Source organism: Rattus rattus, chromosome 1 (genome assembly GCF_011064425.1).
Source record: "Rattus rattus isolate New Zealand chromosome 1, Rrattus_CSIRO_v1, whole genome shotgun sequence".
NCBI lineage: Eukaryota > Metazoa > Chordata > Mammalia > Rodentia > Muridae > Rattus > Rattus rattus.
The window spans coordinates 153,452,290-153,467,969 of record NC_046154.1 but is presented as its reverse complement, the minus strand read 5'-3'; the positions used below and the strand labels follow the sequence as shown (position 1 = coordinate 153,467,969).

The 15,680-nt window shown below is 57.2% G+C and overlaps 1 protein-coding gene across 3 annotated transcripts in view; it reads right to left on the bottom strand.

Moving 5' to 3' along the window:
• Positions 1 to 8,656, bottom strand: part of Nfic (nuclear factor I C) — a 31,706-nt gene extending 23,050 nt beyond the window's left edge. For 2 of the 3 annotated variants that reach the window (XM_032907216.1, XM_032907218.1), the window contains exon 1: positions 4,757 to 4,857. In XM_032907216.1, coding sequence (XP_032763107.1) covers positions 4,757 to 4,786 — 30 coding nt within the window. In that variant the 5' untranslated portion in view covers positions 4,787 to 4,857. Of the gene's footprint in view, positions 1 to 4,756; positions 4,858 to 8,423 lie in introns of those variants that run through there. The other variant, XM_032907217.1, reaches the window with a different exon arrangement.
• Positions 8,657 to 15,680: the final 7,024 nt, after the last annotated feature.

The following is a 15,680-nucleotide window of genomic DNA, read 5'->3' as shown; positions in this document are numbered from 1 at the left end:
TAAGTAACCGGGTCACAGACTTGCTGGCTGTGCTCCCTGGGCTCTCCTGGTCAGGCAGCCCCTCTCTGTCCCACAGGTTCACCCATAGTCAGGACCTTGTCACCAGACAGACAAAGGACAGGGCCAAGACTGGCATGGGCCTGACAACCCTCTGAACTCCTACATGACCCTCGATGCCCAGTTTCCAGTGCCCCAGCTAAGGATCAGCACTGGGGAGGCATTATGGAAATGGGGGGAGGGGGCTGGTAAGCAGGCCTTTCACATAGTTGGGTCTCTGGAATGGCTCTGGCTGGGCCACTCCCGACCCATCCCTCCCCCCTGAATCTGGGGGTCTAGAGCTGTCAACTGCACTCCCCAAACCCACAGTCTTCCTTACAGAAGTGACTGCACAGTTCTGGGAATCTGCTCATGGACTCCCAAAATCCGAGGCGTCCTTCAAAGCTCTTCCCCATGTGGCTGGCGAGAGGCACAGGGTGCCTATTAAAACCCGAGAATTGGGGCTGGGGATTTAGCTCAGTGGTAGAGCGCTTGCCTAGGAAGCGCAAGGCCCTGGGTTCGGTCCCCAGCTCCGAAAAAAAGAACCAAAAAAAAGAAAAAAAAACAAAAACAAAAACCCGAGAATTATGATCCCTTGCCCGGGATGGTGATAGTGCCCCTGCGAAAGCTCAGAGTTTAGTGGGCATCTGTGGCGAGCTCTGACAAGGGAGGGTTCATTAGTGGCATTTACTGAGCATTTACTTTCTACCAGCCTGGCACGGCCAGTGCAGAGGTTCTGGGGCAGGAGCAGAGGGAGTGAGGGGCGCACAGGAAGAGTACGTCCCTAACTCCCTGTGACTCCTTCACTCAATCCTTGGTCAGATACAGGTTTGTTTATTTATTTATTTATTTATTTTTTGAGAGAGAGAGAGACAGAGACAGACAGACAGAGACAGAGGGCCACAAACTCATGATAATCCCCCTGACTCAGATTCCTGAGTACTAAAGTCACAAGTGTATCTATTTATTTAGTTAGTTTTTCTGAGACAGGGTCTCTTTCTACGGACCTGGCTGTCCTGGAACTCCCTGTAGACCAGGCTGGCCTCAAACTCAGAGATCCACATGCCTGTGCGTCCCGAGGGCTGGATCAAAGGTGTGTGCCATGGCCGCCCGGCTGCCTGGTGGATATTTTGCTCTACTCGCCTTCTTCCAAGTCATCCCATGCATGCATCTGAACTTACACCCCAGAAGCTCCAAGGAGCAGGTCAGACGCAAGATCAGGGCAGGAGGTAGGGCTGGGGGAGGTGACTGCCTGCAAGCGCCAGGGATGAGTTCAAATCTCGGCCTCCTGTGACAGGCTCAAGATAAGACTGACCTTGACTGAGGAGACACCTGTGGGTGACCTCTGACCTCCGCAGGCACCCAGGTGTTTGGGGGGTCACCACTAGTGGTTCCCCATCTCCCACCTCAAGTCCGCATCACATAAGCGACAGGATGAAGAAAGGCTGGGAAATGCCTGTGACCTAAGCCATTGGCCACAGCAGCAGCATTTATTGGGCATATACCCGGGCCATAAGTGTGGCATCTGCGGGTGTCTGCAGGGCACACGACCCTGGCTCCCCAGTTCTGTGTGAAGTGACATACCAACAGGCATCTCCCACCAAACATTTATGGAACAGCCACTGTATGCCACTACCTGTGTCTGGTGGCATTTATTGAGCTCCTACTGTGTGTCACACCCCATGTCCAGCAAATAAAAGATCCTCCCCCGCCCCGAGAGCTGAGGTGATCACTGAGACTCTGGGCTGATGTGAGGGTACCTGGGGTGGGGGTGGGGTGAGCGTGCACGCCTGGTTGGCAGCGGGTCCCTGTGCGTTGGGGAGGGGGACTGCACAGAGGCCTGAAGGAGGGGACAGGAAGGAGGCGGGAGGCTCCCGTGTCTGATGCAGGGCGGCCGCTCCGCAGGCAGGAAGAGCTGGAGAGGGAGCAGAGGCTGTGGCGGGAGAGGCCAGAACGCTGACTCGCCAGAATCCAGCGCCCTGATTTACAGGCCTCGGCCCTGGCAGAGGCACCTTTTCTGCAGTGAGGAGGGGGTAGAGGGGATGGGGACAGGGTTGTCACTGTGAACCCTCTCAGGAACACACTGAGGTCCAAGCCCATGCCATGCTGCCCTGGGACACTTCTCACCCTCTCTGATCCCATTCCCCCCCACCCCTTGGAATGAAACCCCAAATGTCAGGTGCCCTGTGCTGGTGCCTCAGTTTCCCCACTGCCAGGATGGCAGCAGAGAGGCAGGGCTATGGGGAGGAATGAATGGAGGAGGGAGGCCCAGGGAATCCTCTACCTCAGCCAACAGGGATTTGGCCCCAAACCCGGAATAACTAATGTGGGGCGGGAGGGCGGGAAAGAGGGAGGGGGAGGGGACGCCTCGGCTTGGGATTCACAGAAATAACGGCGGCTTCCTTCTGAGAGTGAGTGGCAGACGGCACAGGGGACCCATAGACTCCCAGAATCCTCTCGGGCGGGCACCTGGTGCCCTGGCATGGGCACTGACAACAGGGCCAACCCCGCCCCAGGCCAGGCTCCCGGTAGGATCCGGTTGGATCAGCAAAGGAGTTATTTCAGGCTGAACCCTGGCTGTAAAATTAGCCCATTTGGGAGGGACGGTGAGGAGAGACAGAGAGACAGAGACAACGAGAGACAGGTCAAGGCAGACGACATGAGTGGCGTGGGGGGGGGGCAGGGCGGGAGTTTGGGGGACTGCAGCGTTGCTTTTGGGGTACTTCTGAGCTCCCACAGCTGAGGCTCCTGTCCAGCCTGGGCTTGTGTGGAGCTGGGGAGACCACACTTGGGATTCAGGGGACTCTTGAGATCCCATGGGGACTCCTTCAGGATAGGAGGGGGTGACTGAGATGACAGGGGTGGGGGGATCCCAAACTCAAGGCAGCCTGTGATCCCCTCCATCTTGTGGCGCTTCTGCTCTCTCTGCTCTCATCAACTACTCTGTCCCCCCTGTCCTCCCCCACCAGGTCGACCCACACCCTCCTTAGGGGAAACTGAGACCAAGGCCACACAGTAAGTTCCCAGGGCCGAAGCCAGCACTGGGGTTGCCCCCGCCCCTAGCTCCCAGCAGCAACCTGGATGGAGGCCTCCAGAAGGCCAGGATGGGGAATTCCACGTGCCCGGGCTGCCTTCCAGCCGGCCACGTCTGCCTCAGACCTCTCAGCAGCCAGTAGTCAGCACAGAGACTCCAGTCTCCCTGGGGTCACACAGCAATTCCATCCCAACCCCAGTGCTCCGGTGGCAACCAAGCAAAGCCTGCCCTGGGCTGTGGGGTACCCCCTCCCCAAATCTCACTTGAAGTAGAAACTGAGGCCTGCAGAGGAGCAGGCATTTATCCAAGGTCATCAGGGGATCATGGGTAGGGCAGGCGAGGGTTCCCTCAGTATGAGGGCCTCCCCTGGGGATCACAGAACTGCACCTCTTACCAGCTGGAGGGACCCGCAGAAATGGGGGACCCCCCAGTATCTTGTCCCTGAAATTGTCCACCAGGGCCTTCATTAGCAAAAACAACCCTGCCCCCTCGAAAACTTCTCAGGACATCAGGCAACTGCAAATTCCCCAGCACCATACAGTTTGGAGACCACTATGGGGCAGGGGTCTTCGCACCCAGGAAGATTGGTTTCCACTCTCTTTCAGGGGAAACTGAGGCACACAGCAAAAAAAATCACGAGAGGACTGTGGAGTTGGAAAAGAAAGGCTTAGGGTTCCGGGGGCAGACACAGCTGGGGGGGTCCTTGAAGGGGGTCCCCTAGCAGGATGGATGTGCACCCCCCACTCCCTCTCAGATGCTGGAACCCACCCAGAGGGAAGCAGTTGGGCAGGTGCTGGGCTGGCCACCTAGTCCGCAGCCCGCAGTGTCCGCCAGTCCCCTGCCGCCGCAGCCGCCTCCTCCTCCTCCTCCTCCTCCTCCTCCTCCTCCTCCTCCTCCTCCTCCTCCTCCTCCTCCTCCTCCTCCTCCTCCTCCCCTCCTCCAGTCCTGGCCTCTGCTCCTCCCGCCAGCCGCCTGGCAGCCTGCTCAGCTCAATAATTCAAGAATCAATGCAGAGCTGGGGGAAGCTGAGCCAGGGAAGGGGGAACCTGCGATGGACACCCGCAAGGTTGCCCCTCCCCCCGCGCGCCAACTTCGCGAGCCCCTCCCCCTCCCGCGCACACGTGGGCCTGAAATGGAGGGGGGTACTGCCAGCGGGGTGGGGGCGGCCACCTGGGAAACGGAGAACTCTCGAACAAACAGCCTGGGGGTCCCGTTCCCGCACAGCTAGGGGAGACCCACGGTGCAGCAGGAAACCCCAAGATCAGTTCCACGGGCGGGTGGGGGTCTTCCTGCGGACACCCACTCTCTTATCCATCTGGAGGGGACCCAAACTTCCTGGGTGCAAAAGGTGAGGGCTGTGGGGAGGACGCCAGTTCCCCCCCCCCAATCCAGCTAAGAGGGGAGAGAGGTCTAAAAACAGCCGACTCAGATCAACGTGGGGGTCCAGAAAATGGGGTTCCAAGTATGCAACCAGGCTTAACGAGGATGGGATCCCCAATCTCAAGAGTTGCCCGCTCCCCAGGTCCATGCCAGGAACACCCGGGCCTCGAAGGGGGTGGGTAGGAAGGACGCGCGCGCTTTTTTTTTCCCACCCCCGCTGCGGAGGGGAGGTTCCAGACTGCAAGAATGCGGTTCCAGGTGGAGCCGGGGTGCGGGCCGGGGCCAGGCCGGGAGCGGGGTGCGTACCTGGGTCAGGCAGAGCGGGGAGGAATACATCCCGGGGCGCTGGCACCGGAGGCGCAGAGGCCGAGCGGCCGCCGAACTTACTGAGTCATTTTTGCAGCCGCCCTCCCGCTCCTCCCTCCGCCGTCCTCCCCGCCCCGCGCCGCCTCCCGCCCGCCCCCGCTCCCTCCCTGCCGCCCGCATCCAACTTTCAAAGAAATCGCCGACAGCAAACAAACAAACAAACAAACAAACTATGGCTCCACACGTGGACCCCCGAGTCCCCTCCCTCTAGATCTATCCATCTGCCCTAGGGTACGAGGAGGGCACAGCAACCAGGTCCAGGAGATGGGGCTGAGCCCCTAGCTGCCGCCCCCATCCCACCTGAGTCCCTGCAGCAGCCTGCCTCTGCCCCCATCCGTACCCAAACCCCATCTGCAAACCCACCGCAAGCCAGTGCCAGTAGGGAAGGGGGCGGCCAGGGTGGGAGGCTTTCCTTTAAGTGGCCAATAAGTGGTCTGGGGTCTCCGGGGAGGGGGCTTTGTAGGACTCCTGGCCTGACACTACTGTGTGCTAAAGAGTAGAGTAGGGTGACCCTGGCCATCCAGGTCCCCAAGCTTAGGTCACTGTCCATGCTGCCCATTTCATATTTGGGGAAACTGAGACATGGGGAAATCTCAGTCCAACCAACTAACTTACATTTCTTTTTCTTTTTCTTTCTTTTAATTATTACTGTTTTTGAGTCAGAGTCTCATGTTGCCCAAGCTGGCCTTGAACTCTCTATTGTAGCTAAAGTTGACCTTGAACTCCTGACCTCAGCTCCTGACCTCAGCCTCCTGGGAAGACAGGTATGCTGGGCCTTGTCCGGACGCAGACCACCTTTCTGAAGGAGGCACCTGGAGGAGCCTAGATACTCCCATCCGGACTGCCAGTGTCTACCCACAAGACCAGGCCATTTTCAGTTATTTCTCTCCCAGGGGCCTAAGGGTGTGGGATGCAGGCTCAGCAGAGCAGGGGTGGGGTGTGAGGGCTGTGTGTGGGTGCTACAGGGAAGGAAGATGCTTCAGTTGTTATCACTGTAACTCCAGTGAAGCTGGGGCCCAGAGAACGAAGCCACTGGCTGGGGCGTCGGGTCCCAGGGTCACCTGGTTCATACCCCAGGAGATGGCTATGACACTAACTGAAGTGTTAGCACATTGGGAGCACCCAGGAATACTGCCAAACTCCATGACAGAATGGGTGTGAACCCTTGGGATGCCCAGGACACTAGGGCCAACACCTGTCAGCCCAGCACGGATGAGGAGGCAGAAGCCCAAGGCCAGCCTGGGCTACATGAACCCATCTTGACCACCTCCCTATACTAGGGGCAGCACACAGTAGGTTCAATGTATGCATAATGTGTGGGTGTGGCTGTATCCCAGCCAACAACCATCAGAGTCACTGTGCATCAGTTTCCCCATGGGCATCTAATGTTCTGGGTTGTGGAGTTGTAAGCAGACACCTGCACCCAGGTGACCATATGTCAAGGGCACAGTGGGAGGTTCAGGTGGACATTAGACTTGTACCTTAGCGGACTAGGACTCATTTGTTAAAAAAAATAATAATAATAACGTTAGGGTGCTGGAGAGACAACTCAGCAGTTACAGGACTTCTCTGGCAGAGGACGCGGGTTCAGCTCCCAGCACCCACGTGGCAGCTCACAACTGTGTGTGACTCCAGCTCGTAGGAGCCGACAGCCCCATCTGGCCTCTGCAGGCACATGTGGGGCACACAGAAATAAATAACAAAATAAAGAGAAATACATCTAAATATAAAAATTAAAGCCAAACATGGTGGTGCATGACTTTAACCCCAGCACTCAGGTGGCAGAGGCAGGTGGGTCTCTGTGGGCTCCAGGCTAACCTGGTCTACACAGAGAGATGCTATCTAAAAATAAAGACATCTGTTGTTATTCTTACCACATGGCCACCAACACAAACCTACACCAACTGGTGTGTATCATGTCCAGCACAAGACAACCCAGGCCTCGGCCAGGGACAAGCAGAAATCAAATACAGCCAGGGAAAACGGGGGAGGGGGTTGGAGGACAAGGAAGGGTTGATCCCTGGGGCTTTCCATGGGCTATCCAGGCAGGGTCCCCAGGCGGGCAGAAATCGCTGTCACTAACCCAGCCCCAGCAGGGTTTGGGACAGGGTGTCTCAGACTTTGGTTCCCAACTGCTCCACACTGGCAGTGACAACTCACAACTGTCCCCAGGGGACAGTCATCCCTGCTTGAGAGGCACAGGTGCTGACCCGGCCAGAGGACTCAGCGTCTCTCTTTTTGTTTAGGTTTGCTCCATCCAGGGTCACATGTAGCCCAGGCTAGCCTTGAATTCCTCACCACCCCCTCCACACTTCCTGAGTGCTCGGAAGACAGGCAGCTTTATAAACGACTGACTATGTGCGACTGACTATTGCACGAAGGCTATTCCTGGGCTGTGGAGCAGCAGTTAGGGTTGAGCGAGAACCCTTCAGGGACAACAGAGGGCATGGGTGTAGGTGGCTATGACTATGTACAGTTCCATAGCGTTACCTGCTCCAGAGCCAAACCCAGGTCCTTCAGCTGGCTAGACCAGTGGCCACGCCCCCAGTCCCTTCACTGGGGATTCTAGGTGGGGCTCCGCCCCAAGCCACGCCCCCAGCTCCCCACAAACAAACTTTTGAGACCGGACTAAAGTTCTGGAGTGGTTCAGTCTCTGACCCCACTCCACTCACCCACCCTTCAGGTGTCACTACGGAGGAGCCAACACTGCAAGCCGCACAGGGGTCACCCAGGCAGGGTGGTGATATGGCTGAGGAGTCCGAGGGAGGCCCTTCTCGTTGCAGGGGAGAAACTGAGGCTAGGGAGGGGACCCCGAGGTGTGTGGCTGCAGGAGGGACAGGCAGGCTGTCCCTTGAGGGTAGTGACAGCCTGTGCGGGTCGGCCTGCGGGGGATGGGGAGGCGCTGTCCCTGTCTGTGCGGCTGCGGCGCTCCCGTCTGTGTACTGCAGCGGTCGAGCACCGGGAGTAAGGGTGTCCTGCGGCCCCCCCTGTGCTCCCCTTTTCCAAACACCTCCAACGGCGTGAGAGGTCAAAGCAAAATCGGCGGCTGCCCGCTTGGCCTTGCGGGTCTATATTTAGAAAATGATATGAAAAAACTGAACTCGCGCGGGGATTCCCCTCCGGAGCAGACAAGGACGCCGAGGCGGCGGCAGCGGCGGCCCGGGGCCCGGGGCCGAGCTTCCGCACGCGCACGCGCACGCGCACCCGCAGCCGCCGAGTTGGCGCGTGCGTGGGCCTGGCCCGCGCTGCAGCCTCTCGAGTGCGGTCCCGGGGGCTGCGGACGGCGGCGGTGGGCGGGGCGACCGGGCGCAGCGGCCATTTTCCGCTAAGCTGCGCGCGCCGCCGCCGAGTCCCCCGACGCGGGTGGGGACTGGGAGGGGGGGGACGGCGGAGACGGGGGGAGCACGGGAGCCCCGCCCCGCACACCCTACTGCCCACCTCGGGGACCCTCGCGCGCTCGGGGTCCCGGCGGCGCCCGGCCCGGCTCTGCCCCTAAGGGATCCCTTCCTCCCTCCCTCTTCCCAGAAACCGCAGCTCCCCCAGATCCCACGCGCGGCGCCCCGGGAAAGTCCCCCCGCGCGGAGTGGGAGCGGGGGCGGAGACGTACCATGGCGCTGTGCGGCGAGGCGACGGCCGGCGGGGAGGCGCGTGGGGAGGCGCGTGGGGAGGCGCGTGGGGAGCCGCCCGCCCCGCCCGCGGACCCTCCCCGGCCCGCCCCCGCCGACTCTCCCCCAGCCCGCGCTCCGGCCGGTCCTCGGCTGCAGACCGAGGCTGCCGCTGCTCCGGTGTCCGCGCCTGCATCCCCAGCGGCGAGTCCGCCTCCCGCGGGCGCGCGCGCGCTCGTGCACGCTTGCGGTCGCGGACACGCGTGCAGGCGACACCGGGTCGCGCACGGCTCAGCGCGCCAGACTAGAGCCTCCAGGCCGTGGAAGGGAGTCCGCACGCCAGGAGTGACAGGTGCCACGCGACAGGCTCGGCTCCGGCCAGGTGTCCCCATCTCCCGGGGAGTGGGGAGCGCCGCAGTCCCCACCCTTCCACCGCGCCTTCCCGGGCGTCCGCTTTGGGAGTCTCTGCCATCCTCCTCTGTCCTTCACCCGGGCCCAGGTCGTAGCCAGAAACCTTGACCTAGAATTTGAGGGACAGTTGAGGGTGGGTGCCCAGTGCGCTCTCGTTCGTTCACCTTCCCTCACCTCTTCATCCGGTAAGATTCCCCCTAGTCCTGGCCTTTACTCTCTGCCCACATCCCCGTTGTTCCTGTAACCGAATCCACGAAGTTCAGAGAGGGTGGTTCACCTCCCTGAGGTGGAACAGCACGGAGAAGTCGGCAGCAGACGGCAGGCTCTGCCATCTTCAGGGCCGTAGCGGGTGCCGAGGATGGGCGGGGCACTTCTCAAACTAACGGCGCGGAGCGCCAGGCCAAGAGCCGCCCCCTCCTCTTTTCACCTCTAATTCTCTGTTAATCCAGCATGGTCTCCACTCTGGGGTGAACGGGAGAACAGAGAAGAACAGTTGGAGGGGCAGCCAGGCAGGGATGAAGCCGGAGTGTGGCAGGCTCCAGAGCAGCCCGGGCAGATGCTCAGACCATGGTGGTGGGAAGGAGTGTGAGTTAGGACCAGCCAAGGCCTGGTCACACATTAACTCCAGGGTCACTCATGTTTTTGTTGTTCTGTAAAAGCCACAGAGTAAACATTTTCAGGCCTGAGATAGGAGTCGCGTGTTACTTTCTCAACTCTGTCTCAGTGGTGACACATGCCTGTCATCCCAGCACCCCCTAGCCCGGGAAGGCTGAGGCAGGAGATTAGCTTGCCGGTTCAAAGCCAGCCTGGACTACCAAGCGAGTTCTGGGTCTGTTCTGTCTTTATTTCTGTTTCATGAACGAAGGGGAGCACTGGGTGAGATGATGGCTCCAAAGTCACCTAGCGAAGACCTTCGAAGTCTGGGTTTGAACTTGGGTAGACCCAGTGAACTTTGACCCACAGTGAATTTGGCCGCTCTTTATAGCCAAAAGAAAAGACAACGAATGTGAAAGGCCAAACTCTTTACAGTGGTTGAATTTTTTTTTAAACTGCGCATGCGCTGGGCAAGGATTTTTTTTTTTTTTCCCCTCACCCCACCCCCAGCTGCACTCCTGCCTTCTTTGTTGACTTTGAATTATGGGGACAAGTTCGGATCATATAGTCCAGGCTAGCCCACTCACTGTGTAGGCAAAGCTGATCTTCAATTGAAGAACCTTCTGCCTGAGCCTCAAGGCTGGGGTGTCAAGTGTGAGACACCGCGTGAATATGTCTCGGGTGGGTGGATGAGCTATCACCACCTGCGTCCCCTACCCGTGGCATCGCGACTCCCGCAGCCTCAGCTGACCCTGCAGTTATGGGCAAGGGCCCCCGGGGCATGGGCTGGTGCCATCAGACCCATTTCACAGACCGGAAAGGAGAGCTGCAGGTGCCGGGCCTCGGAGGAATATTTCCCGCGTGGCAGCAGCAGGTATTGGCTGCGAGGGGAGACCAGGCTCCGGGGTCACGTGCCTGTCGCCCCAGCCTGAAGGATACGGAGCTCAGGGTCATCCTTGGCTACATAGTTGGAGGTCAGCCTGGGGAAAGTGATTCATAAATCAAAAGTGTGAGAATGAATGGATATGAACCAGGCACAGATGTCTGTCTGCAGCAGGGGATGGAGGGTTGGGGGTGGGAGGTGGGCTGAACCTTACACGTGCGCTGCGGACGAGCCCCGCCCACTGCCTATCACTTGGGGGCGTGACCAGATGCCTCAGAACGGTCTATTGGCTGGGGTCCTTCTGTCAAGGTTTCTGATTGGCCAGACTGCAGCTCCGCCGTGTCTGACTAGCCGCCGGCGGCAGCTGCCCCTGACGCAGGCGATTCCATGTTTATTTTTGGCATTGCCCTCAGCTGCGCTTGTCTCTACTGTGTGACCCCGGGATTCACCCTTGTGGTCTCTGAGCCTCCCTGAGCGGGAGCTCGGGCGGACTCTGCGCTGTAGGTGGGAAGGGGTGATCAAGTAATTCAAGCACCACTGCTTCTCTTTCAGATAGGGAAACTGAGGCTGGGTGGACTCCAGTGCTCAGTCTGCTCAGTGTGCAGGCAGATCACTCTGGCTTGCACATGGAGACTGGGCAGACCCCACACCCCCGAGGCCTTTTTGACCTCCTTTGTGAGACTCCCCCCATCCCTTTTCTGGAATTTTCCAAACTTCTGGGAAACTAGAAGAAGCTGGACAAGAGAAACTCAGTTGGACAGCTAGTAGAACTTCCAGCTTTGGGAGTGCCTGAAGCCGGAGAGAAATTGTTACTTTTCTCATCTCCACACCTTTCTCTACAGCTGAGGAGCTGCTGAGCTGAGGCCAAGCTCATCTTTCTGGCATGGCTGCCCGGAGGGCCTGGCACACACACAGGGGCGTGGGCACAGAGCCTCCCGGAACGGAAAGCTGCCCGCACACGCTGGGGCCTGGGCCGCCCAGTACGGCTGAGGAGTCCCGAGTCTCCTCACCCCAGGGAGAAACTGAGGCAAAAGACACAGGAGTTTTCTAGGTGGGGTGCTGACATGACGGCTAGAACGCTACAGGGCCTTCGCTCCCCTGACCCCAGCTGCTGTTGCTCTGCCACTTGAAGGCTGGGCTCTGTGCCTCAGTATCCCCATGTATAAGTGCGGCTATCCTGTCATCTGGTGGTCCTGGCAGATGATGCAGGACCCTGGTCACAGCCTGTGTTCTGGTTACTTGGTCAGTGCAGGGTAGAGGCCGCTGGACACAGAACACAGGTGTGTGTGTGGGGGGGGTATGTATGTATGAGTGTGTGTGTATGTAGTGTATGAGTGTGTGTGTGTGTGTGTGTGTGTGTGTGTGTGTGTGTGAGTGTGTGTGTGTGTGTGTGTGTGTGTGTGTGTGTGTGTGTGGGTGTGTATGTGGGTGTGTGTGTGTATGTGAGTGTGGTGTGTGTGTGTGTGTGTGTGTGTGTGTGTGTGTGTGTGTGTGTGTGTGTGTGTGTGTGTGTATGGTGTGTGTGTGGTGTGTGGGTATGTGTGTTTGTGGTGTGTGTGTGTGGGTGTGTGGGGTGTGTGTGTGTGTGTGTGTGTGTGTGTGTGTGTGTGTGTGTAGTGTGTGGGTGTGTGTGTGTGTGATGTGTGTGTATGTGTGTGTATGAGTGTGTGTATGTGTGTGTATGTGTGTATGAGTGTGTGTGTGTGTGTGTGTGTGTGTGTATGTGTGTGTGTGTGGGTGTGTGTGTGTGTGGGTGTGTGTGTGTGTGTGTGTGTGTGTGTGTGTCTGCACTGAAGCTGGAGGAAGGCAGGCTGGGTGCTGGCACTGGGTGAGTGGTAATGACAGGAAGTCGAGGGAGGAGGGTGCTGACCCGCAGGGCGGGAGCTGGCACTCTGATTTCCGGCACTGGTGTGGCTAAGGCAATGGTAAGAGACACCATGACTTCCAAAGCTTCCAAAGAGGAAAACCTGAAGCTCCTGGGGGAATGTGGCTGTCAATGTGCCACCACCCCTGGAGACCACCCTGCACCAGGCAGAGGGGTGAGGGACAGGTGACACTCCAGGCAATGCTCAAGGCCCAGCTCTGTCGGTGAGTTGCTTTGACATAAGTCTCAGTTTGTCCAGCTGGACAGTGGGACATTTAATCCCTGTGCCCCCAGCCCGCACAGTGAGGGATTTCAGTCAGTGGCTCCACCCTTACCATGCCCCCAACCCCTCACTGGAAGATTCTAGGTGGGGTCCCACCTCTGATCACTCCCCCTCTGATCAACTCCCCCAGCCTTCTTTTTTATTTTTGAGGCCCTGTGCCTCTCACAGGCTCAGGCTGGCCTTAAACGCATGACCCTCCTGCCTCAGCTTCCTGAGCAGCCAGGAGGAGCACGGGGTTTCACGGGGTTGCTTCCATCTCCACAGGGGAAGCCCAGCACACGCTCGGGGAGGAGCCGTGGCTCTTGAGGGCTCACACAGGGACCTCGGGACATAGAAACACCCAGACTTCCTTAGTGGGACAGTCCCAGAGCTTCAAGTCTGTCCCCATCTGTACTGTGGTGCCGGTACAACTTTGGGCCAGCCATAATTTCTGGTCCTCGACCAAAGAGCTTGGAGGTGTACGGGTGATCCTGCACCTGGGTGTCATGGGCCACGCCTGGCCCGAGGCGCACTTCACCCAGGTGTCCTACCATGGGGTGGGGATGGGCGTTGTCACATCCTGGGGTTAAGTGAATTCTTACCGCGTGGCTTTCCCATCTGCTTTGTTTGGACAAGCCTGGCATGCAATTGCTACTGAATAATTGTGCGTCAGGCACATAGGTGGCCTCGACTCGGTGATCGTCAGGGATGCAGTTGGTGCTAAATAATCACCTAAACGCTCACACTTCAAGGAGGCTGGACTTAGGACTGTTAAACATGTTTTCTCTTTGAGGGAAACCAAGGCTCAGACATGGCGGGCTGGAGGGGCTACGGGGCTACCGACGCCCTGCTTGGAACAGGGGAGTGGCCGGAGCATGGAGGGTGCCCTCCAGAGACCTGGCAGGGAGTCTTCTGCCCCTACAGCCCTTTAAGGGACAATCAAACAGTGGCAGGCTGTAAGCACTGCCCTAGAGGCGGGAACAAAGGACAGGGCTGGGCTTCTGCAATGCACACAGCTCCTCACAGAGGCAGATTAGTTTGGGGTTTCCTAGGCTGGGGGAGGGCAGGTTCCTGGGCCCTCCGCTGCTCCGGCAGCCTGCCCTCCCTCACCTTTGGCGATGTTTGTGCAGAAGGCTGAGCTGGGCTTGCCAGACTCCAAGTAGGAAGGCTGGGCACAGAAGCATGATGCTCTGGGAACTGTTTCTGGTGTCTTAGCATGCAGGGCCTTCAGAACAAACTTCTGGAACTTTGAATCAACCCCAGCCGAAGTCCCTGAGAAATGGATTTGTGAGAGGCGGGCGTGTGGGTAATGAGTTTGAAGAACTTAGTGTGAGCATGGTGCTAAATGATTGCAGATAGGGTATATAGTTGGCACTAAATAATAGCACAACAATAATAGAAGCTTAAATTGAGGTGACAAACATGGCCACAGGGAACTCAACTGCTACAATGGCAGTTGAGTGACATCCCATTCAGTTACAGGTGTGAACGAGGAACCCTTGAATGTGTAGGGCAGTGTGGGGCGCCATGTGTAAAACTATAGTCCCCAGGGTATGCTCCAGCCAGAGTGCTGATAACTGTTGCTGGGCGAGACCACAGTGCCCAGGGTTTTGGTTACACATTTGTCTCCTTGTTGCTGCCAAGGAGCACTGTATGTGTGTGTCCATTGGCAAAGGACAGGAAAGACACAGCTAACCCCTGAAGGGGGCAGTGGAACCAAAATCAGTGAGACCTTACCAACATAAACTGAGGTTTACCACAGAAGACAAAATGGACACTCAATTTATTAATAAAGTTTTGTTGGTAAATGGCCACACCCACTGGTTCCATATATGGATGCCTGCTCTCTGCAAGAGCCCAAGTATGGTTGTCATGGAGACCATTTGGCCAACAACTATTCTTCCCTTTAAAAATGTTGCCTGGTGGTGTGGACCATGCCTTTAATCCCAGAACTCAGGGAGGCAGGCAGAGGCAGAGGCAGAGGCAGAGGCAGAGGCAGAGGCAGAGGCAGAGGCAGAGGCAGAGGGGGGGCAGGGGGGCAGGGGGCAGGGGGCAGGGGGCAGGGGGGGAAGGGGGGGGGAAGGGGAAGGGGAAGGGGAAGGGGCAGGTAAATCTCAAAGTTCAAGGCCAGCTTGGTCTACAGAGTGAGTTTCAGGACCTAGGGCTATACAGAGAAACCATGTCTGGAAAATCCCCCTCCATGTTATTAAATGTGTGTGAATGTTTTCCCTACAGGCGTGTTTGTGCTACATACATGCAGAGGCCAGGAGAGGTGTTGGGTTCCCTGGAACTGGGCCTAAAGATGGTGATGAGCTATCATGTGGGGTCCAGGACTCAAACACACAGATTCTTTGGAAGAAGAAGTGCTCTAAGCCATCACCCACTGTCCTGGTCACCTCCTTTAAGAGAATTTTCTGACACTCAGCTTACAAGCAGCAGCAGGCTTCAGGAAGGACATCGTGTCAATGATTTGGGAGGATGAGGAAGGATGATTACCGATTCTACACTAACCTGGGAAAGAAGAAGAAAATTGGAGGCATAATTCAGGAGTAAAGGCTCCCACTTACACTCCCTCATTGAGGGGTTGGGGGCGTGGTGGAGCTCATGTCTAATATGAGGGAGAACCTGGATTTATGCTTAGAATTGCAGAAAAAGTTAATTCCAATAAAAACTGTGCATGTGAATTAAACATTCACCTGAAGCCCCCTACAGTCACTTAAAATCACTCACAGTCACCGACAGATACATACTGTCACTCACAGACACCGTCAGGCACATACAGATTCCTACAGAAACTTACAAACTACTACAGACACCTACAAACTCTTATAGAAATCTATAGACCCACACAGACATATATATATACTTAAACTCCTACAGAAACCTGCGGAAACATACAGATTCCTACAAACACCCACATTTGCATATTGACATCTACACCCCCATTCAGACACCCACAGACCCCTAAGACACCCATAGATTTCTACAGTAACTATAAATTCCTGCAGACACCTACAGACTCTGAAACACACATACGGATTTCTTCAGACATCTAGAGATTCGTACAGACACTCACAGTCACTTAGCGTTGCCTGGAGTCACATACAACCACAGATACCTACAGACATAAACTCCCACAAAAACCCCGACTTTTGCTGTCCTACAGACACTCACCAATACCAGTCACCTACAGACTGCTACAGATACTTACAGACACCTAAAGAATCATCACAGAGGGGCTGGAG